The following is a 12,050-nucleotide window of genomic DNA, read 5'->3' as shown; positions in this document are numbered from 1 at the left end:
TGGCTAGCTCATCCTGAATCCCATGTGGATCTAACTTTCCGGACCAGTCTCCGTGTGGGACCTTGCCAAAGGACTTGTTAAGGTTCAGATAAGCAACATCTACTGGCTAACCCTTATCAACCCTCTTGGCCAACTCTTCAAAAAAGTCATTCAATTCAATGGACACAATTCCCCACACACACAAAGCTATATTTACAATCCCTAATTAGTCCATGCCTTCCCAAATGCAGATAGGTGTGGATAAACTCTGTCTCAGGATTTCCTTTGGCAACATTCCCATCACTGACATTAGGCTCACTGGCCTGTAGTTCCTGCAACTCCTCTTAAATAAATGCACAATCTTCACCACCAGTGAACAAGAAGGATATGATTTCAAATGCCAATTCAGAAGAATTGAGCATAGGAACAGAGTTCAACACAGCAAAGATGTGACAACATTCAAAGTGCCATTTTTTCCTGTTGAGATGTTAAACTGAAGCCTCATCTGTTCTCAGAAGCTGCACTCCAAGGGGACTGCCTACTAGTGCATCCAAATCTGGAGCCCTTAAAGGAGATCTCAGTACATGGTATGCCATTCTGTGTTGCCCTGAGATTCTTTGATAATCTTCTTGAGATAAGACAACATTCTTAAAATTTGTCTAGAAAGCAAACCAGACATTAAACAAAGCTAAAATTAATTTAAAAAGATCAGCTTTTAACCCATAAATAGTTGATCTTTTCTTTAAATAGCGTATCCTGCGGTTGACCACGTTTAGTAGAATGAGCTTAATAACAGATTTCAGAGAGCAGAATTCTCACTTGGTATCTTTAAATCAGTGTTGCATGTTAAATAACATCATAACCTGCCCACCTGAATTGCTCCACCAGGCATTCATTTCATGCACGTTAGTACTATTGCAAAATAAGACAGCTGGCTCGACACATGCTAGAAGTTTACATGTGCGTGTGCACACACTGGTCATCATGTCCACAGAAATTCAGCTTATGCACTGCCCTAGCAGCAGCAACTTTCCCACCATCTAAAAGGCATGGCACAGATGCTAGAAACCTGCAGTAACATCCGAAAATACTGGAAAAACTCAGATCAGCACTTTGAAGAAAGCAAAGGATTTAAAGTTTCAGGTCAATGACCTTTCGTTAGACAATAGCTCTGTTTTGTTTTCCACAGGCACTGCCTGACCTGCCAAGTACCTCCAGTGTTTTTGGTTTTTATAACAAAAGTGGAATACTTTTCACCTCCCTAGATAAGTGCAGTTCCACTAACATTTAAGCAGCTCAAAACAGTTTAAGACAAGGCATTCCATCTACAATCAGCACATTCTGGCTGCAGCCTCTCCCATTTACAATATACCAGGATGAGCTATTCTGTCGAGATCTCCTACACCTGTGACCTGCACCACAAAGGAACAGGCCAACCTGCCTGTTTGCTCCTAATTACACACTGATCCAAATTGGAAATATACACTCAGTGGCCATTTTATTTGGTACCCCCGTACATAATAAAGTTGCACTGAATGTATGTTCGTGGTCTTCTGTTTCTGTAGCCCACCTACTTCAAGGTTTGATGTGGTGTTCATTCAGAGATGCTCTTCTGAACACAACTATTGTAATGTGTGGTTTTTTGAGTTATTGTCACCTTCCTGTCAGCTTCAAACAGGATGACCATTAGCAAGGCACCTTTGCCCACAGAAATGTGGATCACAAGATGATTTTTGTTGTTCCACACTATTCTCTGTAAACTCTAAGAGATTGTTGTGCGTAAAAATTGCAGATCAGCTGTTTCTGAGATACTCAAACCACCCCATCTGGCACCAACAATCATTCCACAGTCAAAGTCACTTCGATCAAATTTCTTCTCCATTCTGATGTTTGGTCTGAACCCAAAAAGATGTAATGTCTTTTTGATAAGAGAGGAAACAACAGCAGGTCAAAGATGGGATATTTTTCACTCAGTTTCCTCATGTAACATATACAGGAACCTACTTGAGAAAGACCAATACTGGACCTCCTGTTAGGGAGTGAAGGGCTAAGTATTCAGAGGTTTGCTAGTGCTACAGAATAGTTTTGCAGGGGGGTGACAACCAGAACTCTAGGTCAGAAAGTAAAAGGATGAAGAGGAAGGTAGATGTCAGGGCTGGTAAAAACAGTCAGGATACACTAGGAGGATAAGTTTGAAGTGTGTGAATTTTAATGTTAGGACTATTCTGGGTAAAAGTAATTAATTTAGAGCATGGATCATTACATGGAACTATGATGCTGTGGCCATTAGAGAGACTTGGTTGAAAGGGCGACAGGAACGTACATGGAGCTTAGAAAACAAGAGAGCTATGGGTAACCCTACGTAATTTCTAAAATAAGTACATGTTCGGCAGAGCATTGTGGCCCTAAGGGCCTGTATTGTGCTGTAGTTATTCTATGTTTCTATGAGTGGGTACTTAATGTCCCAGTGTTTCATTGCTTTAGAAAAGAATGACAGGAAGATGGGGTGGGTGGGGGGGGGGAGTTGCACTCCTAATCAGGAATAATCACAGCTGCATTCAGAGGGTACATAATGGAGGGCTTTCCACTGAATCTATACAGGTAGAACTGAAAAATAGGAAGGGCGCAATCACCCTGATCAAATTGTACTAAGACAACCCCCTCAATAGCCACCAAGAATTTGAGGAACAGACATGCAGTTAGATTAAGGAAAGACATAAAAACAATAGAGTTGTTGTCATGGGGGACTTCAACTTCCCTAATAAAAACTGGGACCTACTGACTGCAAGAGGTTTAGATGGAGCAGGATTTATTAGATGCATCCAGGAGGGTTTCTTCAATCAGTATGTAGATAGTCCAACAAGAGGAAGGGCTGTATTGGACCTGGTGTTCGGCAATGAGCCTGGCCAGGTGACCAACTTCTCAGTGGGTGAGCAGTTAGGGAACACTAACCACAACTTGTTCAGTTTTAAGGTAGTATAGACCTTGCAGGAGACTCCTAAATTTCAGCAGGGCAAATTACAAGAGCATTAGGCAAGAACTTGGGAGAGTTAATTGGAAACAGCTATTTTTGGGAATATCCACATCTGACATGTGGAGGGTGTTTAAAGGCCAACTACACAGAGTACAGGGCAGGTATGTTCCAGTCAGTTGGAAGGTCAAGGATGGCAAGGTAAGAGAACATTGGATGTTGAGGGGGGTGATGAATTTAGTCAAGAAGAAAAGGGAAAGTATGCGAAGCTTAGGAAGTTGGAATCAAACACAGCCCTTGAGGATTATAAAGAAACCAGAACTCAAGGGAATTAGGAAAGCTAGCAGGGGCCAGGAAAAGTCCTCGGCAAGTAGGATTAAAGAGAATCTTTAGGCATTCTATGCACATATCAGGAGCAAGAGGATAACCAGGGAAAGGGTAGGACCACTGAAGGGTAAAGGGGCGAACATTTGCTTGATGCAATGGATGTGGGCAAGGTTCTTAGTGAGTACTTTACATCAGTATTTACCATGGAGAAGGACATGGAAGATAGGGAGAGCTGTGCTGAGTAGAGATATGCTAGGATATTTCGAGGTAAAGGAGGAGATAGTGCTGGGTCTGTTAAAGAGCAATTAGGTGGATAACTCCCCTGGGCCTGATGGGAAATACACTCCAGGTTAATGAGAGAGGCAAGAGTTAAGACTGCTGAGGTATTGACCAATATCTTCGTGTCCTCTCTTGCTATAGGCAAGGTCCTGGGGGTCTAGTGAGCAGCTAATGTTGTTCCATTATTTAAGAAGGGAACAAAGAATAATCCTAGAAACTATAGACTGGTGAGTCTCATGTCAGTGGTAGGGAAGTTACTGGAGAGAATTCTTAGGGGTAGGCTTTATAAGCGTTTGCAAAACCATAGTCTAGTTAGTGAGAGGCAGCATGGCAAGTTGTGTTTCTTTTGATGAGGTCTCAAGGGTGATTGATGAAGGTGGGGCTTTGGATGTTGTCTACATGGAATTTAGTAAGGAGTTTAACCAGGTCCCTCGTGGGAGGCTCATTCAGAAGATTAAGATGTGTGGAATCCACGGTGAATTTGCTGTTTGGACTCAGAACTGGATTGCCCATAGAAGACAAAACATAGTGGTTGACAGGACTTATTCTAACTGGAGGTCTGTCATTAGTGACCTGTACTGGGACCTCTGCTGTCTGAGGTATATAAATGACCTGAACGAAAATGTAGATGGGTGTGTTAGTAAGTTCGCAGATGATGTGAAGATTGACGGTGTTGTAAATGGTGCAGAAGACTGGAAAAGAATACAGTGGGATATAGAGCAGTTGCAGATATGGGTGGAGAAATGGCAGATGGAGTTTAACCCAGCTAAATGTTTAAGTGTTGAAGCTTAGTAGGTTAAATGTAAAGTGACAATAAGACCCTTAACAATGATGATAAGCAGAAGGACTTTGGGGTCCAGTTCACAGCTCCCTGAAAGTGGCTAGACAGGTTGATAGGGTGGTTAAGAAAGCACAAGTCATGCTTGCTTTTATTAATCAAAGCACTGAGTTCAAAAGTCAGGAAGTTATGTTGAAGCTTTATAAACACTAGTTAGACCACATCTAGAGTACTGCGTTTTTTTTAAACACAGAGAGGTGGGTACCTGGAACGTACTGCCTGGGGTGGTGGTAGGGGCAGATTTATTAGGGAATTTAAGAGACATTTAACCAGGCACATGAATTAAGGGAAATGAAAGGACATGGACATTGTGTAGGCAAAAAGGATTAGTTTAGTTAGACAAATGTTTACTAATTTAATTGGTCTGGCACAACACTGGGAGCTTGAAGGGCCTGTTCCTGACCTGTGCTCTTCTATATTCTATGTTTAAGTAATTGAAGCGACAGTTGGGGTGCAATAACTAAAATTCTATTAATTTTTAAAGTAGTTAAGGAAAAAGAAAGAACAGGTCCACAGGTTCAAGTCCTGAACTGGAGCAGGGCTAACTTTTAGGGCATTAGACAGGATCCTCTTAGGTGACTCAAAAGGAACAGTGACAAGTGGGAAGCTTTTAAAAATGTCATATCCAGAGTCCAGAGGTAGCATGTTCCTACTAGAGGTGAAAGGTAGACATATTATGTTCAGGGAACCCTGACTAATGAGAGATATTGAGGCTCTGGTATGGAGAAAAAGGAAGAGTACATCACATTTAGGGAGCTGGGCATGAATGAAATCCCTCGATGAATATCAAAAATTTAAGACCAGGCTTACGGGGAAAACAGGAGGGCAAAGAGATGATATGTAATGAATTTGGCAGGCAGGATTCAAGATATTCCCAAGAGGTTCTACAGTCAAATTAACAGTAAAAGAGTGACTAGTGAGAGACGAGCTCCTCTTGAAGACCATCAGGGCTGCCTATGTGTGGAACCAAAGGAGGTGGCCAAGGTTTTTAATATCTAGTTCTCCCCAGTGTTTGCTAAGCAGAACATCAAGAATGCTGAAATAGTGAGTGCAATATGTAATAAGTGGTGAAGCCTGATATTACAAGGAAATGGCTGGCCAAGCACCAGGGAAGGAATCGTGCAGGGCTTTGCAGAGACGTTTCTCTGATATTACAAGGAAATGGCTGGCCAAGCACCAGGGAAGGAATCGTGCAGGGCTTTGCAGAGACGTTTCTCTGATATTACAAGGAAATGGCTGGCCAAGCACCAGGGAAGGAATCGTGCAGGGCTTTGCAGAGACGTTTCTCTGATATTACAAGGAAATGGCTGGCCAAGCACCAGGGAAGGAATCGTGCAGGGCTTTGCAGAGACATTTCTTTGATCATTAGTCACTGGTGAAGCACCAGAAGACCAGAGGATGGCCAATGTTGTTCCATTATTCAAGAAGGGTAGTAGGGACAGGCCAGGGAACCTCAGCCCAGTGAGCCTGACTTTAGTTGTAGGGAAATTACTGGAGGGGAATTCTGAGGGACAAGATCTAAAATTACTTGGATAGTCAAGGCCTGATCAAGAATAAGTACTGCGGTTTTGTGTGTGAGAGGTCATGTCCGATGAAACTTAGGTAATTTTTTTTGAAGAGGTAACCAAGTGAATAGATGAAAGGAAGGCACTGGATATTGTTCATACGGACTTCAGAAAGGCCTTTGATTAGGCCCCGCATGGTAGTCTGGGTTGGTAGTTTAGGTTGCATGGGATTCAGTGGGAGTTTGCAAGATGGATTCAGAATTGGCTTAATGATAAGAAGTAGATACTACATTAAGTGGCCTTGTTGATGGTGAAGCAGCTTACAATGAATTACAAAGAGATCTACAGCAGATAGAAAAACTACAGCAGTTTAATGCAGCAATTTCTCAAGGGCATTCAGAGTTTGGTAATAAATGTAAGGCCCAGGTACTGAAAAATGAATAAATAATTTGACCTTTGGACAGCAGAGGGCACTGCTGCATCAATTAATTAAATGACTGAAATTCAAAAGCCGGGCCAGAGCAAGAAATAAGTACGTTACTGGCAATGACCACATCAACAACTTCAATTTCGCTTTGGGTTGGGGATAGGGTGTTTAAATTATCCATACTGAAGGCAGAAATCTCATCAAAAAGATATTTTTAAGTACTCCTGATGGCCACTGTCTTATAAATTAAAATTTTTTTTTAGAAATACCTGTTTGGAAGATAAAAGAAAAATTGCACCACTGGCAAACATCACATCAGCAATTGTTCTGTAAGTCAACCAGACCAATCTATTAAGCTTTACATTTAATGTACAACTCCTTTTAATACCTCACTTCTTAAAGTTCATAAAAGTTAGTTTAATTTCATTTGCCAGGTAGACCACTTGGCACATTTTCATTTAAAAATATCTTTCAATAATTATGTGGGAAATTACACTTTTTGCTCAAAAAGCTTGTAAAAGTGTAGATATTATAAGTGCCGATTACTCTGCTGCCATCACACATACTTGGTAGGTGAAGACATAAACTATCTTTTTTTAAATGGGAAGCCAATTCAGAAATCAGATCTGCTTGGGAGTCCTGGAGAAGGATTCCCTAAATTTTGACTTGTAGGTTGTAGTAAGTAGTAAGGAGACTTTATAAGGCATTGGCCAGACCACATTTGGAGTATTGTGAGCAGTTTGGGTTCCCTTATCTCAAAAAGAATGTACTAGCATTGGGAGGGTCCAGGAGGTTCACGAGAATGAAAAGGTTAACGTATGACAAGTATTTGATGTCTGTGGGCTTATAATCTCTTAAATTTAGAAGAATGTGGGGGAGCGAACTCATTGAAACAAACTGAATATTGAAAGGCCTACAGAGAATAATTGTGCAAAGGATGTTTCTAATAAAGGGTAGGGCCAGAGAGCATAGCCTTAGAACATGACGTCCATTTAGAAGAGCGATGAGGAGGAATTTCTTTAGCCAGAGGATGCGAATCTGTGAAAATCATTGCCATAGATGGCTACGAAGGCTAAACCATTGGGTATACTTAAAATGGAGCTTGATAGGTTCTTGAATAGTAAAGGTGTCAAAGGGTTACGGGAGAAGGCAGAATGGCATTGAGAGGGAATGTAAATCAACCACGATCGAATGGCAGAGTAGATTCAAGGTGCCAAAAGCCCTATTCTGCTCTTATACCTTATTGCCTAAGAATGAAATCCCCCAGTGTAATGCGCAGGAATCTCAGAAAGGCTGATCTCTGAGATTTGATTCTACCGGGGTTCTCTACTGAATTAGGTACAGGACTTCCACATTGAACTACCCACACACAGGAAACTAACAAATGCATATCCACAAAAGTATTTGAAAGGCAAAATACCACTCAGAAATCCTTATATTTAAACAAAAAAAGTCTGGGCCAAATATTTATAAATTATTTCCATTCACGTCTTTACAATGTGGCATCTAGTTTTTAATTTGTACTCTAAGCAACAGAACACTGAATGACCTACAACCAGATCACAATCGAGAAATAAAGTTTCATATACCTGATATAATTTTTGGAGTTTGGACTTCTACAAACTCCTTCTTGATTAATGTTTCCCGGAACAGTTGACATACACCAGACTGCAGACGAAAGATGGATTGACTTGTCATAGTCTGTAATAAAGTCAAAGAGGAGATTTTAAAATATCATGATTATATGGTTATATGATCTACTATCGAATCACTGAAACTTATAACTGGATTTATTTTTCTCAGGTTTTAATACAACTATGATCAAAATGTCTTAATGAACCAATCTTAATAAAGCAGTCAGGATGGAATTCCTAACTGATTAATTTCATACAAGTCTGAGATTGCTGAAGATTGCCTTTGTTACAAATGAAAGCAATTAGGGGAATTAAAACAGAAGTTACCAAGGCAAATTATAAAATTGGGACTGAAAATGGTCATATATAGAACTATAGCAACTAATGCAAGTTAGCCTGAAAGATTTCCTGCAAATTTGATGCATTCTTTTGTTGACAAGTTTATGCACTCAAGCTGGGTACCATATCTAACCAAGGTGCTAGACAACACTACTTTGCTGCCATTTTCCACTAGTTAGGCTTAAGACAGCCTTAGTCTGGAACAGGTTCTGTCTCCTCCAACTCAAGTGGGGAAGATCTAATTCTGCTCAATGCATCTCTAAAGCTCACATCTGAACTGACTACAAAAGCTGTTGAACTACTGAGGGTGAAAGGTATGACTGCAATTTTTGGTGCAAGGCACATAAACAATATGCATATCTAATCACTGACGTAAGCAGCTGCAGAAGATAACGTACAGATGGTTTCCCTTCACGACCACACAAACCTCAGTGTTGTCATTTAGCTTATGAAAATGGTTTCACTTTTCAACAGTTGATCAGAGTTATTCAAGCCATGAAGTGACAATAACATTATGTGCTCACAATATAGTCACATCGTGACTTTATAAATTATTGTTCTTTTGGACACAAATTTCAGATACAACAAGAACTGGTCTCAATGTTAAATGTGCAGATTCATATGCTTATATTTGAGATTTAAACTTAGTTTGTAAGCGCTGGTCTAGGCCATATTAACTGTTTGGCAAAGAAACAAAGTCTTAAAAACATTTCAAAATAAAAGATTTTTTAAAACTTTTCAGTTATACATTTTTTTACATAGGAGTCAGCATACCACTGAGTACATTAGTTAAGAACTGTGTTATTTTGTAGTGTGCGAATTTTACTTTTCTGCTCAGCTCTGTTATTATGGCTGCCAGATGTCAATGATACTTGAAGAAGATTAGAATCAGATATGTTTCGGACTGAAACAGTGCCCCACAGCCCACCAAGGATGTGCTGATCACCAACTGCTTATTCTTGTCTTGACAAGAAGAGAAATAGACAACAATAGGCTAGTGGGAAACAACTGGCGGAGCAGAAGGGGAAAGATTTATAAAGGGAAAGGCTCTGGATTTGATGTATGCTAATGTTAAGGATGCATACAGCTCCTCTCCCCACCCCCATTGGGAAGATCAGATCACAACCTGGTGCATCTAAAACCCTGCTACGTGCTTCTGGTGAAGAGTAAATCTGCAACCTCGAGGACAGTGAGGAAATGGTCGGAGGAGGCTTATGAGGCGCTCCAGGGTTGTTTTGAGGTGACAGACTGGCAGGCACTCTGTGAGCCACATGGAGAGGATACTGATGGGCTCACAGAGTGCATCACTGATTACATCAACTTCTGTGTGGACTGCAATGTTCCGACAAGAACTGTCCTTTGTTATTCAAATAACAAGCCATGGGTAACAAAGGACATTAAGGACATCCTGAACGCTAAAAAGTGGGCGTTTAGAGATGGAAATAGGGAGGAGCTGAGGGCAATACAGAGTGACCTGAAAGCCAGGATCAGAGAGGCTAAAGACAGGTACAGGAGGAAGCTTGAGTGGAAACTCCAGCAGAACAACATGAGAGAGGTCTGGAGGGGGATGAGGACCATCACTGGGTTCCGGCAAACGAGCAACAGAGGAGCGGAAGGCAGTGTGGACAGGGCCAATGAACTTAACATGTTCTTTAACAGATTTGACAGTGTGGCCCCTGCCCATCCCACACATGAGCCACCTGCTGTTGGCCCCCAACCAACACATATTCCACTCTCCCCTCCTACCCCTCCTCACAGTCCCCCACCCTACTCTCATGACTATACCCCTTCTCTACACGAAACCACCACGGTGGGCTTCACAGCTCTACAGGTGAGAAGACAGCTGAAATGTCCCAACCCAAGCAAGGCTGCAGGACCGGATGGTGTCAGTACCAGGGTGCTCAAAGCCTGTGCCCCTCAGCTATATGGAGTACTTCGCCATGTATTCAACCAGAGCCTAAGGCTCCAGAGGGTTCCTGTATTGTGGAAGATGTCCTGCCTCGCCCGTGCCGAAGACGCCGCGCCCCAGTGGCCTCGATGACTACAGACCGGTGGCATTGACCTCCCACATCATGAAGACCCTGGACAGACTTGTTCTGGAGCTGCTCCGGCCTATGGTCAGGCCACACTTAGATCCCCTCCAGTTCACCTACCAGCCCCGACTAGGAGCTGAGGATGCCATTGTCTTCCTGCTGAACTGTGTCTACGCCCACCTGGACAAGCCAGCGAGCACTGTGAGGGTCATGTTTTTTGACTTCTCCAGTGCATTCAACACCCTCCGCCCTGCCCTGCCGGGGGAGAAGCTGATAGCGATGCAGGTGGATGCTTCCCTGGTATCATGGATTCTTGATTACCTGACTGGCAGACCACAGTACATGTGCTTGCAACACTGTGTGTCCGACAGAATGATCAGCAGCACTGGGGCTCCACAGGGGACTGTCTTGTCTCCCTTTCTCTTCACCATTTACACCTCGGACTTCAACTACTGCACAGAGTCTTGTCATCTTCAGAAGTTTTCGGATGACTCTGCCATAGTTGGATGCATCAGCAAGGGAGACGAGGCTGAGTACAGGGCTACGGTAGGAAACTTTGTCACATGGTGTGAGTAGAATTATCTGCAGCTTAATGTGAAAAAGATTAAGGAGCTGATGGTAGACCTGAGGAGATCTAAGGTACCGGTGACCCCTGTTTCCATCCAGGGGATCTGTGTGGACATGGTGGAGGATTACAAATACCTGGGGATACGAATTGACAATAAACTGGACTGGTCAAAGAACCCTGAGGCTGTCTACAAGAAGGGTCAGAGCCGCCTCTATTTCCTGAGGAGACTGAAGTCCTTTAACATCTGCCGGATGATGCTGAGGATGTTCTACGAGTCTGTGGTGGGCAGTGCTATCATGTTTGCTGTTGTGTGCTGGGGCAGCAGGCTGAGGGTGACAGACACCAACAGAATCAACAAACTCATTCGTAAGGCCAGTGATGTTGTGGGGATGGAACCGGACTCTCTCATGGTGGTGTCTGAAAAGAGGATGCTGTCTAAGTTGCATGCCATCTTGGTCAATGTCTCCCATCCACTACATAATGTACTGGGTGGGCACAGGAGTACATTCAGCCAGAGACTCATTCCACCAAGATGCAGCACTGAGCATCATAGGAAGTCATTCCTGCCTGTGGCCATCAAACTTTACAACTCCTCCCTTGGAGGGTCAGACATCCTGAGCCAATAGGCTGGTCCTGGACTTATTTCATAATTTACTGGCATAATTTACACATTACTATTTAACTATTTATGGTTCTATTACTATTTATTATTTATGGAGCAACTGTAATGAAAACCAATTTCCCCCGGGATTAATAAAGTATGACTATGACTATATGACTAAGATTTACAAACCTTACACACTGCAAGTGGAGAAATTACATTGGGGAACAAAAATGGAAGATAAATTAAACAAATAAACCTTTTGTACCCATTTTCACAGAAGATAACCTCTCAGAAATAGTGGTGGACTGCAAGTCAACAGTAAATCAGGTGGTCAAGGAAATTAGCATTAGTTAAAACTAATCATGATAACCTTCTTCTTGAGGGTTTTGAAAGTAGCTATGAAGATAGCTAGAAGTAGTTTTCCAAAATTCTATCAATTCTAGAACAGTTCCCACCAAATAGAAGGGAGATAATGTAACCCTACTATTTAAGAAGTGAAAAAGAAAGAAAGCAGACAACTTTAGACAATAGCCTGGCATCAGTGGT

The 12,050-nt window shown here is 42.2% G+C and overlaps 1 protein-coding gene across 1 annotated transcript in view; it reads right to left on the bottom strand.

Annotated features, from left to right (window-relative positions):
• Nucleotides 1-12,050, bottom strand: part of dars1 (aspartyl-tRNA synthetase 1) — an 87,994-nt gene that overhangs the window by 29,723 nt on the left and 46,221 nt on the right. The window contains exon 10 of the mRNA XM_063048637.1: nt 7,916-8,027. Within this exon, the coding sequence (XP_062904707.1) occupies nt 7,916-8,027 (112 nt within the window). The remainder of the gene's footprint in view (nt 1-7,915; nt 8,028-12,050) is intronic.

This window comes from Mobula hypostoma, chromosome 5 (assembly GCF_963921235.1).
Source record: "Mobula hypostoma chromosome 5, sMobHyp1.1, whole genome shotgun sequence".
Classification (NCBI taxonomy): domain Eukaryota; kingdom Metazoa; phylum Chordata; class Chondrichthyes; order Myliobatiformes; family Myliobatidae; genus Mobula; species Mobula hypostoma.
Note: the sequence above shows the minus strand (reverse complement) of the source record. Positions and strands in the feature narration are given on the sequence as shown.